Source organism: Palaemon carinicauda, chromosome 17 (genome assembly GCF_036898095.1).
Source record: "Palaemon carinicauda isolate YSFRI2023 chromosome 17, ASM3689809v2, whole genome shotgun sequence".
NCBI lineage: Eukaryota > Metazoa > Arthropoda > Malacostraca > Decapoda > Palaemonidae > Palaemon > Palaemon carinicauda.
Window position 1 is genome coordinate 124,997,926 of NC_090741.1, and position 24,466 is coordinate 125,022,391.

Here is a 24,466-nt window from a genome sequence, read left to right on the forward strand (position 1 = left end):
CTCTTAGAGGGAGAGTCCTGGGGACGTCGACCAGCCATTGTAGTACCTCTGTGAACCATTCTCTTGCAGGCCAAAGGGGAGCAACCAGCGTCAGCCGTGTCCCTTCGTGCGAGACGAACTTCTGAATGACTCTGTTGATGATCTTGAACGGTGGGAATGCGTAAAGGTCGAGATGGGACCAATTCAGCAGAAAAGCATCCACATGAACTGCTGCTGGGTCTGGAACTGGGGAACAGTACAAAGGAAGCCTCTTGGTCATGGAGGTGGCAAACAGATCTATCGTAGGCTGACCCCACAAGGTCCAAAGTCTGTTGCACACGCTCTTGTGAAGGGTCCATTCCGTGGGGATGACTTGATCTTTTCTGCTTAGGCGATCTGCTGAGACGTTCATGTTGCCCTGAATGAACCTCGTTACTAGAGTGAGGTTTAGACTTCTTGACCAAATGAGGAGGTCCCTTGCTATCTCGTACAGGTTCCTCGAATGGGTCCCTCCCTGCTTGGAGATGTAAGCCAAGGCTGTGGTGTTGTCGGAGTTCACCTCCACCACCTTGCCTAGAAGGAGGGACTTGAAGTTCATTAGGGCCATATGAACTGCCAGTAGCTCCTTGCAGTTGATGTGGAGCGTTTCCTGTTCCCTGTTCCACGTTCCCGAGCATTCCTGTCCGTTCAAGGTCGCGCCCCAGCCCGAGTCTGATGCATCCGAGAAGAGATGAAGATTGGGGGTCTGAATCGCTAACGATAGGCCCTCCTTGAGAAGGAGGTTGGTCTTCCACCACAAGAGAGTGGTCTTCATCTCTTTGGTGACAGGGATAGAGACTGCTTCGAGCGTCAAATCCTTGTCCCAATGAGCTGCTAGATGGAATTGGAGAGGGCGGAGGTGGAGTCTCCCTAAATCGACGAACAGGGCTAACGATGACAGGGTCCCTGTGAGACTCATCCACTGTCTCACCGAGCAACTGTTCCTCTTCAGCATGCTCAGGATGCAATCTAGGGCTTGGCTTATCCTTGGGGCCGATGGAAAAGCCCGAAAATCCTGACTCCGAATCTCCATTCCCAGGTAAACTATGGATTGGGAGGGAATGAGCTGGGACTTTTCTAAGTTGACTAACAGACCCAGTTCCTTGATCAAGTCCAAAGTCCAGTTGAGACTCTCCAGACAGCGACGACTCGTGGAGGCTCTCAACAGCCAGTCGTCTAAATAAAGGGAGGCTCTGATGTCCGATAAGTGGAGGAATTTTGCAATATTCCTCATCAGATGCGTAAACACCATAGGAGCTGTGCTTAGGCCAAAACACAGGGCTTGGAATTGGTACACAACCTTTCCAAAAACGAATCTCAGGAAAGGTTGGGAGTCTGGATGAATAGGAACGTGAAAGTAAGCGTCTTTCAGATCCAACGAGACCATCCAGTCCTCCTGCCTGACCGCTGCTAGGACCGACTTCGTCGTCTCCATAGTGAACGTCTGCTTGGTGACATAAGCATTGAGCGCGCTGACGTCCAGCACCGGTCTCCAACCTCCAGTCTTCTTGGCCACCAGAAAGAGACGGTTGTAGAAGCCCGGGGATTGATGGTCCCGGACTATAACCACTGCCTTCTTCTGTAACAGGAGCGACACCTCCTGGTGTAACGCTAGCCTCTTGTCCTTTTCCTTGTAGTTGGGAGAGAGGTTGATGGGAGAAGTGGTAAGAGGGGGTTTGCGGCAGAATGGTATCCTGTAACCCTCCCTGAGCCACCTGACAGACTGGGCGTCTGCACCTCTTCTTTCCCAAGCTTGCCAGAAGGTCTTGAGTCTGGCTCCTACTGCTGTCTGGAGAGGAGGAGAGTCAGTGTTTGCCTTTTGAAGTCTTGGGACCTTTCCTAGACCTGCTCCTGGAAGAGTCTGGACGGGAGCTTCCTCGGCTGGGGGCTCTGCCACGAAAGGGCGGAATAAACCTTGTAGCAGGAGTATCAGCCACTGGGGTGCGGTAAGTCCTGGGAACTGAGGGAGCAACCTTAGCCTTACGAGCTGAAGAGGCCACAAGATCATGAGTGTCCTTCTGAATCATGGCCGCAGACAAATCCTTGATAAGCTCTTCGGGGAACAAGAACTTAGAAAGCGGAGCAAAAAGGAGTTGAGACCTTTGACAAGGTGTGATGCTGGAAGAAAGAAAGGTGCAAAGTTGCTCCCTTTTCTTAAGAACTCCTGAAACAAACATTGATGCAAGCTCGCCAGACCCATCCCGAATTGCTTTATCCATGCAGGACATTAAAAGCATGGCTGAGTCCTTGTCCGCAGGGGAGGTCTTCTTGCTCAAGGCCCCCAGGCACCAGTCTAGAAAATTGAAAATCTCAAAGGCACGAAATACACCCTTTAAGAAGTGGTCTAAATCGGAAAAGGTCCAGCAAACCTTAGAGCGCCTCATTGCTGATCTACGAGGAGAGTCGACCAAACTTGAGAAGTCAGCCTGGGCAGAGGCAGGGACTCCCAAGCCTGGTTCCTCTCCTGTGGCATACCATACGCCCGCCTTAGAAGTGAGCTTAGTAGGAGGGAACATAAAGGAAGTCTTCCCTAGTTGCTGTTTGGACTGCAACCACTCCCCTAATATTCTTAAAGCTCTCTTAGAGGACCTAGCAAAGACGAGCTTAGTATAAGTTGACTTAACAGGTTGCATGCCCAGCGAAAACTCAGATGGAGGAGAGCGGGGGGTAGCAGAAACAAAATGGTCCGGGTAAACCTCTCTGAAAAGAGCCAGGACCTTACGAAAGTCAATGGGTAGAGGAGAAGACTTGGGTTCTTCCACGTCTGATGAGGGATCCAGGTGCGCAGCTTCCTCCTCAGAAACCTCATCACCAGAGTGAAGCGAAGTGAGAGGTAATGTAACAGCGGTATGCTGAACAGCAGAATCTGAACAAGCGGGTGCATAAACACTTGTGGTTTCATCCTCAAGTCTCTGTTGCTGAGTTAAAACCTGAGGTTCAGGCTGCAAAGACTGGTCAAGAAGAGTAGAGGAAGGTAGGCGCATGGGTTGAGGTGGCTGACTCCTAGCATGAGTTTCTTGTCTCAAGAGTTGCGCTTGCTGTAAGGATTGCGGATGCGCAGTAGCAGGTTCCTGAGGAACGAGTTGAGGTTCCTGAGGTGTGAGCTGAGAGAGTTGAGGTAGCGGCTGCGCAGAACGCAGTTCCTGTCTCGCGAGTTGAGGTTCCTGAGGTGCTAGCCTAAGGAGTTGAGGCTCTCGCCTTGAGGAGGGTTGAGGTCGCTGCAGCGAGTGCTGAGGTGGCTGGCTCATGGATGGAAGAGGTTGTCGTACTTCAAGAGGTTGTTGCCTCGCTGGTTTAACCGCAAGAGGAAGCGGAGGAAGTAAGGCATAAGACTCCTGCTCCCATTGCTGAGGTTGCCTTAAGGAAGGCGGAGGTTGCTGCACACCGCTGGTAACTGGCAACTCAGAACGCGGAGAGGTAGACTGAGGAACCTCAACTTCGTACGCCTGGCAGACTGGACTGCGGTGAGGCGGAGCGCTCGCAGGAGGAGGTGTAACCTTCTCAGCCTGAAACTCACGCATTAAGACCGCAAGCTGTGACTGCATGGACTGCAGCAAAGACATCTTGGGGTCAACAGACGTTAAGGTCTGCTGAGGCAAAGCCTTAACAGAAGATGAGGTCTGTTGCGGCATCACCTTACCTCTCTTAGGAGGTGTGCAGTCACCTGATGACTGCGGAGAGTCAGAGCTAATCCAATGACTGCAACCAGGTTGTAGAACTCTTGAGGTCTGGACTTTGCGTTTGAGAGGTCTTGAGACCTGAGTCCAGCGTTTTCTCCCCGACATTTCTTCTGCAGACGAGTAAAAGACGGGCTCAATCGTCTGCGGGTGGGAGTGACGGTCTCTGTAAGACACGCCCGCAACCACCGAGGATACTACTGTGCGCCGATCAAGGCCTGCCGAACCCTTTTGCCCTTCGACATTGCTTCTCCCCTGGGCTTGGGAGCTTGCAAGAGGTCCCGGACTGGGAGGACGACTGGCACGCACAGAAGTACCCTCACGCACAACACTGACACTGACACTAGCACTTGGCACCGCACTGACACTAGCACTTGGCACAGTACTGGCACTATCACCTCCCACTGCACTTTTGACCTTAAGTTCTTTGACTTCTGCCATAAGAGACTTATGGTCACTAACCACCGATTCCACTTTGTCACCTAAAGCCTGAATGGCACGCAAAACATCGGACATATCAGGTTGAGCACAAATAGTAGGTTCGGGGGTAGCCACTACAGGGGGAGGAAAAGGTTGAGGATCATGAGGTGAGGAAAAAAGCGAAGAGCGAGAAGAACTCCTCCTAACTCTCTCTCTCTCTCTAACTTGGTTGAATATTTAAGGAATCGAACAAATTCAAGTTCCGAAAGTCCGGCGCATTCCTCACATCGATCTTCCAACTGACAGGGTCTTTCCCTACAGTCAGAACAAGCGGTGTGAGGATCAACCGAGGCCTTCGGAATACGCCTATTACAAGACCTACATCGTCTATGGGGAGGGGCTTGTGAAAGGTCAGACATCTTGAATCAAAGAGCAAGTCAAGGGGGATTCCAAATCAAGCAAAAGATCGTTAACCATTAATCAAAACCAAATAAAAGCTATCTAAGCTAATTAGAAAAGTTTCCAGTATAGCGAAAGCTGAAATCTTAGAGAAATACTTCACCAAAAACCGTGAACAATACTCCAAAATCATAAGCGTATCCAAGAACGTCTTGCCGGAAGCACGACAGAGGAAAAAGTGAGGTGGTGTCAACAAGAAGTACTGCAGTACCTGGCCACAGGTGGCGCTGGTGAGTACACCCCCTTCTAGTATAGTGATAGCTGGCGTATCCCTCCCGTAGAATTCTGTCGGGCAACGGAGTTGACAGCTACATGATTATCGGGTAAGTTTAATATTGAAAAAAATATTTTCAAGTAACTATCATTTTTGGTTAAAATAATTAAGAAAATATTAGATACATATAAGAATAATATAAAAGATAAGAAAATTACAAAATGTATTACTTAATAACTTAACATTATGAACTAGTTGTTTTTCCATTTAAGTGTCCAAAATTGCCTCACCATTTTTCGAGGCGAGGCAAAATTGGACACTAGATATTCCAGATTTTTTCATCAAATTTTTATTTTAAACCTTCCTTTAGTATCATCTACTAATTTCTTTTTAGAAAAAATGATTTCTAGTATTATTTTTGAGAAGCCCTAAAATGAAGGCGAGGCAATTATTGGACACCCATATTCAACAATTTTTCTAGTGGTATTTAATACTTTTTCAAAACCAAACGTACTAATATTTATAAAGTAGAAGGTTGGGGAATTTCTAACAGCATTATAGTTTTTGAAAATTATAAATAGTTTTAGAGATATTGTATCTGTCCAATTTTTGCCTCGCTTGTCCAAAATTGCCTTACCCTACTATACTACCTCAAGGGAAGGATCAACTTCCAAAGACGAATTAATTACAGGTTCAAAGGATAAATCAACACTAAGCTCGCTAACAGACTTAGATTTAGACCTAGAAGCTCTCCTAACTCTATCGAGCTCTAGTTTACGCACATAGAAATTCATAGCCAACCAATCCTTCTCATTCAAAACCTTACATTCTTCACACCTCTTACTAAGTGCACATTCAAAACCCCTACAACCCAAACACACGGTGTGAGGGTCTACCGACATTTTCGGCAACCTCACCTTGCATTCCTCATTCGCACACACAAGAAAATGAAGCTTATCACTCATAATAATCAAAAGCAAAAAACACAGAAGAAACAAAACACGATTGCAAAATCCCCAAATCAATGTACTTCACCAAATAGCAGACTGGTACAGCGACACAGGGAAAGCGAAAGAAAAAACTCTAATGACGGACCAACGTGTTGTTGATCCGGCCGGCAGAGATGATCTGTAGAACAGAAAACGGAAATGATTCCAAGTACCACCCTATAAGGGTTGTTAACCACCTAACCGCACAGTCGCGATTTTTCAAAAATTCTGCCGAAAGTCAGAGACTATAGCTATACAGTATATACATATAACTGCCAGGTAAGTTCTATTCATAAAATGAATAGTTTCAGAAATATATATACAGTATATCTATATCCTACGATAATGGGGGACCCCCAGTGGGAACTCGGGGATTTGGGTGGGGAAAACATACTGGGGAAACGATATATAAACGTAAAACAAGCATTTTCGTCTCTATACATTACCTTCTTGAATGTATAAAAATCGGAGGAAAATACAAAACAGTACAGCTGGATAAACTTTGGAGGTGCCGTTGCAAAGACCATGTCTCATGAAAAAATACAGTAACCAGTGCTGCCGTGTAATGTAGATCAAATGTTAACGTATCATGCTGACATTAGTAGTGTTTTTCATTTAATTTTTCTCATTCTACTTGCCCGTTGTAGACGCTCTTGTACATACGTTTGTACATAGCAGGTTTCGACTTTCTGCGCAAAAACCCAGCCTCCCTGCGTAGAGACTTTTCCTCCACCAATAGGATTTCTTCTTCTCTAATCCTAAAATGTAACTGTTCGTTTCTCTACCAGCTCTGTTCAAGTCTATGACTTGATTAGTTATGTAATACCCTCGTATACACATTACGTTTGACCCCAGTATTACTCGTTTTATTATTCGATACCTTATAAAATCACCATTTTATATACCCATCAAATATTATTTATCATACATTCCATTTTATCTTCATATATTACTTTTATACATTTTGTCACTCCCAGATTTCACATAAATACTTGCTCTGGACAAGTTTCCCATTCTGTTCATTCATGTTTACTCTCTAGACTCCGTTGCTTTTCCGTTAACCAATCACAAACCCATATGTATGTAAAGTTTGCACAGGGGGGTTAATATTTCCCTACCCCCACCTTCCAACAAGCCCTTTTCCGTGGAAACCTTTGCCCAAGTCACGTCTTTGTTAGTTCAAGTGTCGTCATTTGTGTAATTTACGATCTAAGTATTAGAAAATTGTAACCGCTTCAGTAATCCATACTTGAAACTATTTTGGTATATTCCAGTGTTGATAATTTTCTTAAATCACATGGGTAAGAGTGGCAAATGGAAGAGTAGTAGAAAGGGCATTAATGGATTATGTGTTGATAACAAAAAGAATGTTTGGAAGATTGAAAGACGTGCACGTGTTTAGGGGTATGGCTAACGGTATGTCTGATCATTTTTTGGTGGAAGGAAAATTGGTTGTAGCAAAAGAGTGGGGGAATAGAGTAGGTGGATGTAAAAGGGGGCTAGTGAGGGTTGAAGAGCTAATAAAACCGGGGGTAAAAAGTAAATATCAGGAAAGGTTGAAAATGGCATATGACGAGGTGAGAGTAAGAGAAACTGGTAATTTAGAGGAGGAGTGGAAGTTAGCAAAAGAAAATTTTGTTGGGATTGCAAGTGATGTATGTGGCAAGAAGGTTGTTGGAGGCAGCATGAGGAAGGGCAGTGAATGGTGGAATGAAGGAGTGAAGGTAAAAGTGGAAGAGAAAAAGAGGGCTTTTGAAGAATGGCTGCAGAGTAATAGTATAGAGAAGTATGAAAAATATAGAGAGAAAAAGGTGGAAGTAAAGCGCAAGGTACGTGAGGAAAAGAGGGCAGCTGACCTGAGGTGGGGTCAGGGACTGGGTCAGTCATATGAAGAGAATAAGAAGAAGTTTTGGAAAGAAGTGAAGAGAGTAAGGAAGGCCGGCGCAAGAATTGAAGAGACAGTGAAAGATGGAAATGGAAGGTTGTTAAAAGGAGAGGAGGTAAGGAAAAGGTGGGCGGAATATTTTGAAAGTTTGCTGAATGTTGAGGATGATAGGGAGGCAGATATAATTGCGGTTCCAGGTGTTGAGGTGCCAGTGATGGGAGATGAGAATGAGAGAGAGATTACAATAGAGGAAGTGAGGAGAGCACTAGATGAAACGAGAGTAGGAAAAGCATCGGGTATGGATGGTGTGAAAGCTGAGATGTTGAAGGAAGGGGGTGTGACTGTACTTGAATGGTTGGTGAGATTGTTTAATGTGTGTTTTGTGTTGTCAATGGTACCAGTAGATTGGGTCTGTGCATGTATTGTACCACTATATAAGGGTAAGGGAGATGTGCATGAGTGTTGTAATTCAAGAGGTATTAGTTTGTTGAGTGTAGTTGGAAAAGTGTATGGTAGAATACTGATTAATAGGATTAAGGATAAAACAGAGAATGCAATCTTGGAAGTACAGGGTGGTTTTAGAAGAGGTAGGGGTTGTATGAATCAGATTTTTACAGTTAGGCAGATATGCGAGAAATATTTAGCAAAAGGTAAGGTGGTGTATGTTGCGTTTATGGATCTGGAGAAAGCATATGATAGAGTTGATAGGGAAGCAATGTGGAATGTGATGAGGTTATATGGAGTTGGTGGAAGGTTGTTGCAAGCAGTGAAAAGTTTCTACACAGGTAGTAAAGCATGTGTTAGAATAGGAAATGAGGTGAGCGATTGGTTTCCGGTGAGAGTGGGGCTGAGACAGGGATGTGTGATGTCGCCGTGGTTGTTTAACTTGTATGTTGATGGAGTGGTGAGAGAGGTGAATGCTAGAGTGCTTGGACGAGGATTAAAACTGGTAGGCGAGAATGATCATGAATGGGAGGTAAATCAGTTGTTGTTTGCGGATGATACTGTACTGGTAGCCGACACAGAAGAGAAGCTTGACCGACAAGTGACAGAATTTGGAAGGGTGTGTGAGAGAAGGAAGTTGAGAGTTAATGTGGGTAAGAGTAAGGTTATGAGATGTACGAGAAGGGAAGGTGGTGCAAGGTTGAATGTCATGTTGAATGGAGAGTTACTTGAGGAGGTGGATCAGTTTAAGTACTTGGGGTCTGTTGTTGCAGCAAATGGTGGAGTGGAAGCAGATGTACGTCAGAGAGTGAATGAAGGTTGCAAAGTGTTGGGGGCAGTTAAGGGAGTAGTAAAAAATAGAGGATTGGGCATGAATGTAAAGAGAGTTCTATATGAGAAAGTGATTGTACCAACTGTGATGTATGGATCGGAGTTGTGGGGAATGAAAGTGATGGAGAGACAGAAATTGAATGTGTTTGAGATGAAGTGTCTGAGGAGTATGGCTGGTGTATCTCGAGTAGATAGGGTTAGGAACGAAGTGGTGAGGGTGAGAACGGGTGTAAGAAATGAGTTAGCGGCTAGAGTGGATATGAATGTGTTGAGGTGGTTTGGCCATGTTGAGAGAATGGAAAATAGCTGTCTGCTAAAGAAGGTGATGAATGCAAGAGTTGATGGGAGAAGTACAAGAGGAAGGCCAAGGTTTGGGTGGATGGATGGTGTGAAGAAAGCTCTGGGTGATAGGAGGATAGATGTGAGAGAGGCAAGAGAGCGTGCTAGAAATAGGAATGAATGGCGAGCGATTGTGACGCAGTTCCGGTAGGCCCTGCTGCTTCCTCCGGTGCCTTAGATGACCGCGGAGGTAGCAGCAGTAGGGGACTCAGCAGTATGAAGCTTCATCTGTGGTGGAAATGTGGGAGGTTGGGCTGTGGCACCCTAGCAGTACCAGCTGAACTCGGCTGAGTCCCTGGTTAGGCTGGAGGAACGTAGAGAGTAGAGGTCCCCTTTTTGTTTTGTTTCTTGTTGTTGTCGGCTACCCCCCAAAATTGGGGGAAGTGCCTTTGGTATATCTATGTATGTATGTACATATTGTAATATACCAACTTTTAAGTGTTCCAAGTGCAGTGATAATCTTCTAAGGCAAAACACCTAAGACACCACAGACTCGGTCACAACACCCCCGTGACCCCTAAGTTACGATGTCACGGTCATAAAAGTAAGTCATTAATTTCTTCAACTTTAATGTGTTAGTTTTAATATGACAAATTCGTACATAATTTGTATTTTTCCTAACTATACAAGCCTTAGCTATTTACATGGGGTAATTACTTCGGCGTAGCTGAATGACGAGCCATAAAAGTTTTAACGAGGGTTTACTACTCCGCTGCTAGTTAGCAGGGGGTAGGGAGGGGTAGCTAGCTAACCCCCCCCCCCCCCCCCTCACACACACCGGTGAATGCTTCACTTTACTTAGAGGTAGGACTTATCTTGGGGGACAGGGCTGGCGGGCACATATGTGTAAATAGCTAAGGTTTGTATAGTTGGGAAAAATACAAATTATCTACGAATGTCATTTGTTCCGTAACTGAAATACAAACCACGCTATTTACATGGGGTGACTTAACCCTTAGGAAGGGTGGTGAGTACCCTGCCATACTGGCTTTGGCTTGCCCGGGAACCCCGAACCCGAGTGTTTAGGAACTCAAGAGGTAAGGGGTCCCTGCTCCTCGCTGACAGCTGTGAAACTGCTGCGGCCTACGTAAGCTGTGTGTGAAGGTGAGAAGTGACTCGTCCTAGGAAGTTGACCTGGAGTTCTTCAGATGGAAATCTAGGCTAGGACTCTCCCAATACCACCTCGTCAGGGTATGGGGACATGACACTATTACATCTTAATACTAGGAACACAAGGGAGCATGGCTTACCTGCAGAGGTTCGAGGTCAGCTGTGCAAGGAACCCAGGAAGCTGCTTTCTCCAAGGGAGGAGAGGATGAAGAAAAGAATAAGGGCCAGGCAGATCTTTTCATTCACGCAGACTAAAACCGGGTAACAATGCCCTCAACCTTCTGCTACTTGTCCAATAAGGATCCTGAGGTTAGACCAGCTGTTGTGCAGCCACCACAGGGCTGATAGAAAACGTATCGAGCCTCCTGTGAGTCACATCTTGCAGGTAGTGGGCCGTGAAGGTGGTCTGACGCTTCCACACCCCAGCTTGAAGGACCTGCGTCACTGAAAAGTTCTTCTTGAAGGCCAGGGACGTAGCCACGCCCCTGACGTCATGCGCTCTAGGGCGACGTGACGGAGGAGGGCCAGGATTCAAGGCCAGATGTATTACCTTGCGAATCCGGGCCGAGATGGTATTTCTGGTGACCCTCCTCTTCGTCTTCCCAGTGCTCACGAACAAAGCTCGCACCTGGGGGCGAACTGCAGCTGTTCTTTTAAGATACAACCTCAGACTCCTGACTGGGCACAGTAGGAGATGGTCTGGGTCATCTGTTACAGAACGGAGACTCGAAACCCGGAAGGAGTCGAACCTTGGGTCTGGCACTCCTGGGTTCTGAGTCTTGGCAACAAACTCAGGGACGAAGCTGAACGTTACCTCCCCCCATCCCCTTGAATGGGTGACGTCGTACGAGAGACCATGAAGCTCACTGACTCGCTTGGCCGAGGCCGAGGAGATGAAGCCACGATTGGGCTGGGAGTTCTTCTCGATTGAGGAAAGGTCTCGCGACCTTCCTCAGCCTTGCTATCCTGTCGTCTGATGGGAAGGCTTTGTGGAGATTGGTGTCTATGACCATGCCTAGATATAACAGTTTCCGAGAGGGCTGCAGGGAGGACTTCTCGAGATTTACCACGATCCCTAGATCCTGGCAAACTTCGAGGAGTTTGTCTCGGTAGCGAAGAAGGGTTGCCTCAGAGTCCGCTAGGATCAGCCAGTCGTCCAGATAACAAAGGAGACGGATGCTGATCCTGTGGGCCCACGAAGAGATGATGGTGAATACTCTGGTGAACACCTGAGGGGCTGTGGAAAGACCAAAACACAGCACCTTTAACTGGTAGATCTTGTTGTCTAGGCAGAATCTTAGGTACTTCCTTGAAGACGGATGGATTGGGATCTGGATGTACGCGTCCTTCAGGTCCAGCGTACACATGAAGTCTAGTGGTCTCACCGCAAGTCTGACCGTGTCTGCCGTCTCCATGCTGAACGGAGTCTGCTTGACAAACCCGTTCAGGGTCGAGAGGTCAATGACTGGTCTCCAGCCTCCAGACGCTTTTCTCACAAGAAAGAGTCGACTGTAGAAGCCTGGGGACCCGTCTACAACCTCCTGGAGCGCGTCCTTCTTCAACATGGTCTGGACTTCTGCCCGAAGGTCCTGCCCTTTTGCCGATCCCATGGCAAAAGAGCTCAACGACACTGGATTCGCTGTCAGGGGAGGTAGAGAGGCTGTGAACGGGACGCAGTAACCTAGAGTGATCACGGAGATCATCCAGGCATCCGCCCCGAGTTGCTGCCACCTTGTCGCGCAACTCTGTAGGCATCCCCCCACTGGTGGACATGCAGGGGGATTGCCAACCCTAGCGTTTCTGGCCTCGGCTGTTACCTCTAGTGTTTTTGCCTCCCCTGGAGGACTTCTTGCTCCTTCTGCTCTTGGCAGGAAAGGGCTTAGACACCTTCGGCTTCGCTGTGGTGGTCGTCTTTGTGTCCTTAGCCGGACAGGGGCTGCTGAACCGCTGGAGGTTTGTAGGGCCTCGATGCCAGGGCCCTGTGGATGAGGGAGTCTTGGTTGGATTTCCTCCACCTCTCAGCGGTGAGCTCCACGTCCCTAGGCTCAAACAGGCTCTTACCGAGGACGGAAGTGTCTGAGCCTGCTAGCCTCTGCACTGGGGACCTTATGATGAAACCTCTCGGCCCCAGCGTCCCGACGCTTGAGGATCGTATTGGCCCACAAGCTCGAGACTTGGTGGGCCAGAAACTCAATGGTCCATGTGCCCGAGAGTAGGAAAGTCTCCCGCGCTTTCTTGGTGCTTTCTTTGGAGAGGTCCTCGGACCGCACCAGGATGCCCAGAGACCCCAGCCAGATGTCGAGCCACGAAGTTGCCTGCATGGCACACTTGGTGACCTTCTCCTGGGTTAGGATCTCAGTGGCTGAGAAGGACACGTGCTGGTTGGAGAGTCTCTCAAGAGGGACTCCCCCTGTGAGTTCTTCCACAGAGTGGTGTAACGGAAGACTCAGACAAGACTCCTCAAGGATCTCGAAGTACCTCCTCTGATGGACTCGAGGAGGAGGGAGGAGCTTATTACCGGCACTCGATCTGCTGGAGGAGGCAAGCTTAGAGAGCTGGCCCTCGACCTTGTCCCTGGCACTCTTCATCCCCTGAGACCAGGGCAAAGCTGCACTGGTCCTAGAGCGAGGTGGGACCTCAGGGTCTGGGATCCCATTGAGGTTCCTCATGAGGGTCAGGACTTGCCAGAAAGCGTGTTCTGACTCCTGGTGCTCTCCTCCCGAAGGACTGGCAGCGAAGTCTCCCGTCCCCAGGGGCTCTTCCTGGGGGGACACGTAGACATCCTCGACGGCTCTAGACGGTTCCTGCCAGATCCTTGCTGACGATTTGGGAATCGTCTTAGAGTCCTTAGGCTCCCTCCTGGGCGGGATACAGGACTCGAGCAGCGAAGGGGGCAGGCTCTTCTCCACCTCTGGACGAGATGACCTCTCAGGGAGAGGCGGAGCTTCCCCCATTGGTGCAAAGGGGGAATGGTCCGGCTCATCCGACTCTCCTGAGGAAGGGTAGTCCTCCTCCGCAGGGGAGGGAGAAGGAGCCTTGCACAAGGATCTGCGAGGAGACAGTATAGGCCTCGTAGGAGTTTCCACAGGAGAGACTCCTCTCTTCCTCTTCAGGGGGGAGGAAGCTACCACTGGTTTGTGACCCGAGTCAGAGAGGGCAGGCTTGATTGCCTGCACAAGGGCTCTGACTAGGGTGCCAAACCAGGGCTACCGGCTGACAGTCGCGCTGTCAGACACCCCCTCTGGAGGGAAGGGGATCGAGGGATCCCTAGGAGGAGTCGACATACGAGGGTTCGCCTGTGGGGCTGAAAGGAAAGAGTCCCTACACCTGTCCGGAAAGAGTCCCTAGACCTGTCCGGAAAGAGTCCCTAGACCTGTCCGGGAAGCGCCCCTCCTCCGGCGAGCGCGCTGGTCTGCGCTTGCGAGGAGGGGAACGAGACGAAGAACTGTCCGCCTGGCGGCGCTCGCGCTGGGGCTCGTGTGCCGGGCCCTGGTCAGGGTCGCGCGTGAATGGCTCGCGTGATACCGGAATCTCGAGGGCGCGATGGCGAGGATACAGGAGCGAGGGAGCGATGGCGCACTGGCGATAGAGCGCGCAGCAGCTGGAGCGGGCGCGAGCTCGCGTAGGCGATGGCGTGCAGGAGCCGGCACGGGAGGCGGCCGAACGCGCGGGCGCGCAGCGACCTGATGCGGCCCCGGAGGGCGCGAGATAACGGGGGCACCCGAGCGCGTGTCCAGAAGAACCGGGCGAGGGAGAGTGAGCGCTGGAGCAGGGTCGCGAGCGGCCGGGATGGCGCGGAGGTTGGCGCTGATCTGATAAGACCGGCATGCTCGCCTGTGGGCGCGCATCAGGATGCGGTCGCACCGGGGTGCGTTGCTGCGGCGGCCGCGCGGTTGGATGAGGGTGCTCAGGTGTGCGCTGGAGGGTTACCTTGTCCGCCTTGAATACAGGAACGGGGCGTGTGGCAGGAACAGGGCGCGTAACCGTAGCGTTGTGCGCGGTTGCACCATATGCAAGCTCGCGCGGTCTGGAGGGAGAGCCCAGAGGCGGCCGTGAGTGCCTGTGCGCTAACTTGGGAGCCTCCTGGACAGCGCGTTGGTGAGTGCTGGAGCTGGAACCGCGCGTGGGCGCGTATCGCGCGTTTCCCCAGACGGGCGCGATGAGTCCGAAGGAGCCTGTGCGCCAGCGGAGGGGCCTCCTGGACAGCGCGCGACGATGCAGGAACTGGTGGACGCGTGAGTGCAGGTGGCCGCGTATGCGCAGGAGCGCCGTATCAGGAACTGCTGGTGGGCGCGTTAGCGCAGGTGGCTGCTGGGCACCGGTGGGCGCGTATGCGCAGGTGAGCGCTGGAGCGCCGTATCAGGAACTGCTGGAAGGCGCCGGGGCGCCGAAGGGCGTGGGCGCGAAGGGGAACCCTGGCGCGTAGCAGGAACGGTGGCGCAAACGCGTGAGGGTGACCACCTTGGCGCTAAGTCAGGAACAGCGGCAGGCACAGCAGCGTCAGCAACAGGAGAGCGCACAGGAGGAACCTGGCGCTTGAGGGCAAGAGGCGCTGTTTTGCGCTCAAGACCCTTCAGCCCCGAAGGGCCCGGAGACTGCACAGTGGCAGTATCAGGTGGCGCGTCACGCGCATCAGAAACTTCAGATGTGGATGGTCTGGGAGACTGGTCACTATGTCCCGAAGGACGACCATCATCCGAAGGTGATCGCGAACGATCCCCAGAGAGGTCTAGGTTGGTAGCTGGCAGGACTGGTGAACGGCGAGTCGTCTCCTCCACAGAGGAGTGTGGTGACGACGAGCCGAAGAGGCGCCTCTTAAGCCCCTTGTAAGGGGAAGGAAGGCCTCTACGGCGAAGGGGAGGACGAGCCTTCCGCCTTATATGCCCACGAGGGGCCGTGGGATCAGCAAGCTGACCATCGATGAGCCTCCGAAGAGGAGTCTCTGTAAGTGAACTCTCCCGAGGGGGAGAATCACCGGCAGGAGAGACCGTGGGACTTAGATCCTCCCTCGAAGGATGTTCGGAGGGAGAGTCTAAGCCGTCAGCTACCTCAGCCACAGGAACGGGGGTTTGGCTAGACCCACGGGATGTCTCCGTCACAACAACGTCAACCACAGACAGAGGATCTATCTCCCCTGTAGTTGGCAATTGTTTGACGGCTGCACCCAGTTTGATCATGTCAAACAGGGCTTCCTTGGAGGGCGAACCTTGCAGCCCCAAGGAAGCCCAAAGCTGCAACAAATCATTATTAGACATAAAATCCTCCTCCGGGGAAGGAGGGGCAGCTGTCTCGCTATGGGAGGCAACTACCTCTCCCGCACCCAGGGATCGGTCAACACCACAGCGGTCTACGCTACCACTCGCCGGCCTCTCGGAAGAGGCCGCTCGAGGGGGAGCTTCGGAGGAGGAAAGGGCAACAGAAGAAGAAGTCCTGGAATTTTCTCTCTTCAGAGAAGCCTCTGAAGGAGAAAGATCCCTTTTGGCCTTCTTACGGCACCGGGCAAACCTCTCCCACAGGGAGGTAGACCACTCCCTACATTCAATACATACATTACCACTATCACACCGCTGGCCCCTACAGTGAGAACACAAGGTGTGGGGATCAGTGTCGACCGCCAACATAAAGGTCCCACAACGGCGGCCGGGAAGTCCAGGGCAAGTACGCATTATCGGTAGAAGAAAACTTCAAGCACACTGCGAAAGAGAAAAAGCAAAAAATAGATTAATTATGGCAGTTAAAGCGAGGGAGAGCGCAGACAGGTCTGTTCTCTTCCCGAGCCAAAAGTAAAGTGAAGCATTCACCAGTGTGTGAGGGGGGGGGGGGGGGTAGCTAGCTACCCCTCCCCTAACTAGCGGCGGGGTAGTAAACCCTCGTTAAAACTTTTATGGCTCGTCATTCAGCTACGCCGAAGTAATTACCCCATGTAAATAGCGTGGTTTGTATTTCAGTTACGGAACAAATATTTTGTTAAGAGTGCGAAGCTCAGCATTACCAATTGCCAATGCATACGTGGGTGATGTTTTATTTTCGTGTGATCGTAAGTGAGGAACAAGAACCAATATATTTAACGTTGGTAATGTTAGCATAACATTACTAATGTTAGCGTGCGCAGCTCAACATTACCGCTTGCCAGTACATACGAGCTTGATGTCTTATTTTCATGCGAGCGAAGCGAGCTAATGGCGAAACAAGAACCATTATATATAATGTTATCGTAACAGTACTAACGTTACCGTGACGTAAGTGAAGTGATGTAACAAAGGGCATTATATTGAGTTTGTGACCTGGGAACTTCTAGGTTAGGTTAGGTGGGTTTGTTAGGTTCTGTACCCTTTTTGTACTTTTTATATATTGTGTGAAGGGTATATGGAAAAATTCTTTAAAATACACACGATAATAATACCGTATCTTTGCTAACGTTAGTAATTCCACCGTAATGTTGGTAACGCTGTGTATCACCGTAACATTGGTAACGTTGTCTACCATTGGTAACGTTGCTAATGTTACCGTTCGCAGTACATACGTGAGTTAAGTGACACCGAATTTGAACAAGTCATATTAAAGTATTTTAACAATATATATATATAATAAAAGACATTATATTTAATCATTTTAACAGAAAATATGTTTTCATGTAGAAAATAACGTGATTTAACCGGTTTTCACCTTCATTTCATTCGTAATAACAGCAACCAGTTTGGCAACTGTCAAATTGGTTGATCTGTTTGTTTGCAGTTGAAATGAAGGTCAAATTTGGTTAAATCACGTTATTTACTATAGGAAAACATATATTTTCTGTTCAAAATCACACCCTGTAATACAATACAACATTACTGTCAACCCTCGTTAAAAATTAATGGCTCGTCATTTCAGCTACGCCGAAAGTAACACCCCTATCAAATAGCATGGTTTGTATTCCAGTTACGAAACAACTACCTGTAAATGATGAACCTTGAATCGCATTATGTATTCAATTTAGGCTGTCTTACAAAACCCAAACTATGAAATCAGTTTTAAACTGGCCTCCTACCTGACATCAGTTATCAGAAGAATCAAATCTCAATTGTCAAGTTTCCCAATTCACTTTGTATCTTTACTAACCAGCAGAAGCTGCACATGATGTACAGGGATATAAGATTAAAAATTGATAAATCCTAACCCAACCAACCTAACCTAGGCCGTGGATTCTGACCAATCCCAAAGTATAGTGCTATAAATCCTACAATGTTTCCTTGTCATTTAGAAGGGCAGTTTGTTTTGCAAAAGAACCCTCCGTGAGCTAGCAAGGTAAGTTTTGCGTACGCAGACCCGAGGGCTTACTCATAAGAAGAGTACAGCCTAATCCAAATGATGTGATGCAAATTACACATACACTAATTAACGACATGAAACAATATACAATAAAGCAGTCCATAGAGAAAAATAAACATCAATGAGGTACACAACAGTAAAGGTAGGTACTGGTAGATAAATCACCGTAAAAGGTTTATCTAAGACTAGACTATGACCTATCAATAATAATCCCAAGAGATTATTAGGTATTTAACACTCAAAAACATAACATAAACACATTAGTAAAGAACGTAAAAGTGAGATGAACTCGAGATCTAACTTTAATTGCAAGTTTATCAAAGTGCAAAAACTTGCACGACGAGGGACTTACTCACCTCCCTATCTCCTCGTATACTTCATACAGGCTCTCAAATAGCTCTGTGCTGTATTCAATGCCCTCCATTTCCACATTTTTGGTCCCTCAGTTAACAACCATAAGTAAATGCAGATAATTTAAAGGGAAGAACTCAGAGCCAACGACCTTCTCATCACAAACGAACATGTAAACAACTATAGCTACTGACGAGAGAGTGTTCGCATGCTCTGACGAGTGTACACAATATCGGGCTTTTCTGTATGTTTTTGATGAAATCTATCTTTTTTACTATTTTAAGTATATTCACATTATTTTAATATAATTTTTCATAATGTATTATATGCATTATATGATCACTTTATCTCTTCATAATATATTTACTAAATAAAATAAAAAAATAATAAGTTTTTGAAAGGAACGCTTCCAACACTTTTTCTCGGCTTATCCTAACAGGTAGTTTATGAAAATGACAGTTGAAAGATATGACAAATCATAATAAAATTGCCAAGAAAACATTGGCAGAAAATCTCCAGGTTATCTTCTTCGTGTGGAAGAATTCACGCACACATAATCGATAGTAACAGCATAGTCAGTAATAGCTATAATGTTTCAAAGAAAGTAAAAAGTCAGTAACAACTTGTCAGTTTCAATGACAGGGGGCGTGGTAACTTGAACAGTTTTTATATTCCCGAGAGTTTTGAAATATATTATTCTAGCAATATATTTGCAGATATTGAATCATTTGTAATTACGTATAGCAGAGAAGTTCATTTTCTCATTAATAAAAGTGAGGTAGGAACAAAACAAAAGGATTCACGCAAATTAACGAGTTTTAAACTCCTTTCGAACTACAGAACATGTCTGGTCATTTCTTTCACAGCTGGTAAAGATCAAACCTAAAAGAAAAGCTTGTAACGAACAAAAGTCACCAAAGTCAGAATCATGAGTAAGACCTTCAGATGACTGAAAAACACCCTTATACTATTACACCTTCCACTGTACACGTCTCACTAGAGTCGTGACTAGGTCACTACAATATTGGTGATTTGAATAGTTGCTAATAGTCAGCTCTGATGCCGTTCAGGACATCATTTTCTTTAATTTTCCCATCGGAAGGACTTAGCATGCGTATCGGAATGGAGGCAAGACGCGACAGAAGAAATGAATCATTAGTCACGCTTCGCGTAATAAAAACGGCATTTCCTGGATCAAGACGTGATGAGATGAGGAAGCTTTTGAGTGAACAACTCATTTCCATTGCGCTATAAAATTTATCGATTAGAGATTTTATATACGAAATATTCTACTTAAAGCTAGATAACGTGATTGGCCATACACAGGCACTTAAATGCGTTCCTAATTGCTAAGATAAGATAACGTTTTCAGCAGGGAAATGGAAACTATTAGAGGGAGCTATTCAATTTTGGTAAAGTGTTAAGAAAGCGAATTTATAGAATTTGTGAGTAGAGGAGAGAATTCATTTAAACATAAGGTGAAGGAGAAATAGAATAAAAGATTTGAATACAAATAAAAGAGTTGACTGTGGACTAAACAGTCACAGAACAGATAGTCAGATAGGCCTATAGGCTATATCTAAGGAAAGCCTTGAAGTTCATTATTGCCAAAGAAGAATAATGATAAGAAATCAACTGGGATTACTGATTCCGGCCCTAAGTTAAAGGCAATTTAAAATGGCAAGTGACTAAATTAATATTCAAACTACTGTAAATAGTTATTACATTTCGCGGTCTGTCACACGATTTCTATCTTGGATGGCTCACAATTTGGTGCGTCCTTCATGCATACGAAAGTCAAGTAATTGCCATGGCATTGAATTTTGAACGGAACGTAGTATGACTTTGGAATAAATGGAATTCATTATGAATTCGTTTTAAGGAAACTGTCATGATATATATAAAAAGGTAGCCAAGTTATGTATCTGTTGATGTACGTAGAAAGTAGGCATACTGTTTTTTAGATTCAACTTGTAGATTTAAGCACCACATGCTACTTCGTGGTTGACAAGACTTTTCCAAGGGCAGTGTTGAATGATGGCTGAGCTGAGGAATTAACGTGGTTAGCGGGTGTGTGTCGAACGAAGGACGAGTGTGTGAATTTAATAACAAAGGAACGAAAGCGTGCGCGGTAATGCTTCGCTAAAATTACATTTCCCGTGCCGATTCTGGACGAAAGAACGATAATAATAATAATAATAATAATAATAATAATAATAATAATAATAATAATAATAATAATAATAATAATAATAATGTAGCCGAAGTTGATAAAAATGTTAACTGGTTCAAGGATTTACGCTACCATTTAGTGGTACAATCGTTTATAATCCATTAGTTTGTGCTTTGACAGAAGCATAAATTAAAACCAATGTTCCAAAACATTCATCGTGACATAGCCTCCGTAACGTGATATTTTGACAGTCCAGGTGTCCTTTCAATGACAGCACGTTCAATCGCAAACTTTCCTTTTAAATGTATGTTTCTTTGGTCACTCTGGTCACTTTTTTTTCCGAGTTATTAGTTTTTTTTTTTTTTATTCTTCCTCCATAGTTCATCTGTTTCTAAACATTAAAAAAAGTCATTTGATAGATAGTATGATCTGACCTAATATCTAATACTAAGAGAGAGAGAGAGAGAGAGAGAGAGAGAGAGAGAGAGAGAGAGAGAGAGAGAGAGAGAGAGTTAACCTAGTAACACTGACCACATCTCAAGCATATGTTTAACCCGCTGCCGGGAGGCAGATAACGCCATTTCATATGAAAATGTTCAGGTGGGAACTATATTATTATTATTATTATTATTATTGTTATTATTATTATTATTATTATTATTATTATTATTATAAAAACATCAGCATCATCATTAATAATAATAATAATAATAATAATAATAATAATAATAATAATAATAATAATAATAATAATAATAATAATAATATGGAGACAAAAAGCCTACCAAAGAAAGGGGAAGCCTCTTCATTTGAACTTTAGATTAAAACTGTGGTTGTAACCGTATCCAAAAAGTGCGAGCATATCGAGAAGTTCAGAGGTTGTTAGTGAGGTTAAGATACGCATTTATCTATGTATGCATGTATGTATGTATGTATGTATGTATGTATGTATGTATGCATAAATTTACACACACACACACACACACACACACACACACACATATATATATATATATATATATATATATATATATATATATATATATATATATATATATAGCCTATATATATATATATATATATATATATATATATATATATATATATATATATATATATATATATATATGTGTGTGTGTGTGTGTGTGTGTGTGTGTGTAATCATCAGCCATATCTAGTCCACTGCAGGACAAAGGCCTCAAATATGAAGTTCCATTCGCATCTATTTACGATCTTTCTATGCTAATCCATACTTGCAAACTTTCTTAGTTCGTCAATCCATCGTCTATTTCCCACCCCCTGCTTCTTTTGCAATATCTAGGACCAATTTTATTATTCTTAATGTCCTTCTGTTATCTGTCATTTTCATTATATGTCCTGTCCATGTCCATTTCCTTTTCTTACATGTTGTTAGAATATTCTTTACTTTAGTTTGCTCTCGTATCTAAGCTGCTCTTTTTCTGTCTCATATTGTTATTCCCTTAATTAATCTTTCCATAGCTCTTTGAGCTGTAAATAGCTCATGTTCTAAGGCTTTAGTACGGCTCCAAGTTTTTTATGCATAAGTTGATAATGGTAGGACCATCTGATTGAATAGTTTTCTTTTTAGGCAAAGTGGCATTTTACATTTCATGATCTCTTTTTGTTTACCAAAAACTCTCAGTCTTATGATTATCCTTTTGATTTCGGTCTTATGACCTGGAGAACCACCTGCTGTCTGATCTAAGTACGTTCATTCATTAACAATCTCTAGTCTAGGGGTTCGTCCATAACCTACATTTGTTGTCTTTAAATTTTCATTGATCATTAGCTTTGTTTTATTCATATTTGTTTTCAGTTCTACATTCCTATTTTATTTATTCAAATTTTGTATGTATCATCTTTTCCACTTCTTCCCATGATTCATTAAACAGAACTAAGTTATATGCAAACCTCAAGTTGTTAAGGTATTCACCATTAATGTTAATCCATACATTTTCCCAATTTAAATTTTCAAAAACTTCATTTAGGCATGCTGTGAATAATTTAAGAGAGATGGGGTCTCACTGTCTAACTCCTTTTCTTTGTAGTTTTAGGATTGATGTAGGCCTACTTCCCGTACAGGTATCTTCAAGTGCAATAACATGAGATTCATCTATTCCTTGTCTTTGAAGGGCTCTGACTACTGCTGAAGTTTTGACAGAGCTTTTGATTCTGTCAAGATTTCGACACACACACACACACAAACACACACACACACACACACATATATATATATATATATATATACATATATATATGTATACACACACATTATATATATATATATATATATATATATGTGTGTGTGTGGGTGGGTGCATGTTTGTGTGTATGTATGTGTGTGCGACTTAGTCATTTAAACGGTAATCTATGAACAAGGCGTCTGACTATAGAGTCCTTTCAATGACGTCACTGGGAATCGCCGGCGGCCATGCTGGAGGACGTACAAAGCGAAAACATGGCGGCTGCTACAGCGAATATGGACAATGAGAGCGACTTTGTCAAACAATTGTCGGATGATGATAAGTGTTTTTACAAGCAGAAACTCGATCTAATTGATGGCCTAAATCCATACCGGATGCAGAATTCATTTAGTCAAAATATTGAGGATTTTCCCAGTATTTCATACATTGATATGGTGAACTAGCCTACTTGGTACTGTCGGCCAACTCCGTGTACACTAGCGAGCAGATGAATGCCTAACCATTGTGTTTGTGTTTGGTTACAAATGCTATAATTTCTTATATACATATAAACATATGATGGACAAACTCTATTGTAATGCTCTTGGATGATCGTTTTGCCTCCTTGCAATTAAATGCACAAGTTTAATTATTTTTTCGATGTTTCATATATAAGCTGAAGACCCCTTCGGATTAAACCAGCTTTCAGATATTATTGTTATTATTATTTATAATCAATGTTTATTCATCACATAGGCCTGTATGTCTGCACAATTTAATACACAAATTAAAATAAGTATAAATATACACTTAATTATATATAGGCATGAGCACCTTGACGAAATAGAGACCTAGGTAAGTAGCCTTTGTTAATATAGCTAATATGGGCGCCTTTAATTTTTGTTTTGAAAATCTGAGATGCCCCTTTTGATGTTTAAAAATTGAGATGCCGCCTCCCCCACACACACTACACACTGAACTGACGATGATACTTGTGAAGTCACCCATGCGATCGGATATAGCATGTTTACACAGGAATAATGATACTTTTAGGGCCTAGCCGAGACTGACCTGATATGAAATGATCAGAACAGATACGTGCGTAGGGTACTGAGGATTCACGTAGATCAGCCCGTGATATTCTGGTCAACCACAAGTCACGTCTGCGCTTGGATAATTCTTCTGTATCTTTGTTCTAATTCTGAATAACTGCCGGTATGCGGTAGAAACTCTTGTCATCTCTTTGTCCTCGATTCCCACAGCCAACAATAGCGCAAAAACTGGGCATTGTGTGAATGTGAATGTGATGAGATGGCTAACTATTCAACAGTTCAACCACAGCTATTCACTGAACGCGTCTTTGTTTGTCCTCCAAGATGGCGGACCGGAAGTTTGATGACGTATAATGAAAGGACTCTATAAATTTATTTGTTTGAAAACGTACTCTCTCTCTCTCTCTCTCTCTCTCTCTCTCTCTCTCTCTCTCTCGAATAACTGACGTTTCCAAGATTAACAAATAACATTGAGTACAGACGTTCCATTTAACAGGGTTTCACCATCTACTCAAATTCTCGGTCTGGCTCTCTCCCTTTTTCTCTTATTATGAGATCAAATTCCCATTTGACAGAACTTTTATGTCTGCTCAAAGTTTGTCTGTCTGACGGTCTCTCATTTTTTGTTTTTTCTGCAGAAGCTCTATACCATGGTTCCATCTATCATTGCTTTGTTGCTTGCTTATATTAACAGTTTATCTGTTTAACTTATCATCTTGAAGAAACTTTTGCTAAATATCTTATAATCTATCAATTCCTTGACGTCAGTTTCTGCTTTGTTGTCACATATAGGGGGTTTGAAGTAAATCATTCATGGGAGTTTAGACAAATTCTTGACAACCGTTAACTTGGTTATTTAAGTTCGCAGGAAGTAGGGTGTCGGTTGCCGACATATGACCTCATCTCCACGTTCCTGGGTAGTTTGGAAATTAGTTTAAACCGATTTCCTGCCTTTGTTAAATATCTACCAACCCAAGCACACGTGTACT

General features: G+C 45.1%; 1 protein-coding gene across 1 annotated transcript in view; it reads right to left on the bottom strand.

Annotated features, from left to right (window-relative positions):
* The window catches only part of LOC137656167 (death-associated protein kinase 2-like), a 294,844-nt gene extending 276,502 nt beyond the window's left edge, over window positions 1–18,342 (bottom strand). The window contains exon 1 of the mRNA XM_068390342.1: window positions 18,054–18,342. Coding sequence (XP_068246443.1) covers window positions 18,054–18,121 — 68 coding nt within the window. The 5' untranslated portion in view covers window positions 18,122–18,342. The remainder of the gene's footprint in view (window positions 1–18,053) is intronic.
* Window positions 18,343–24,466: the final 6,124 nt, after the last annotated feature.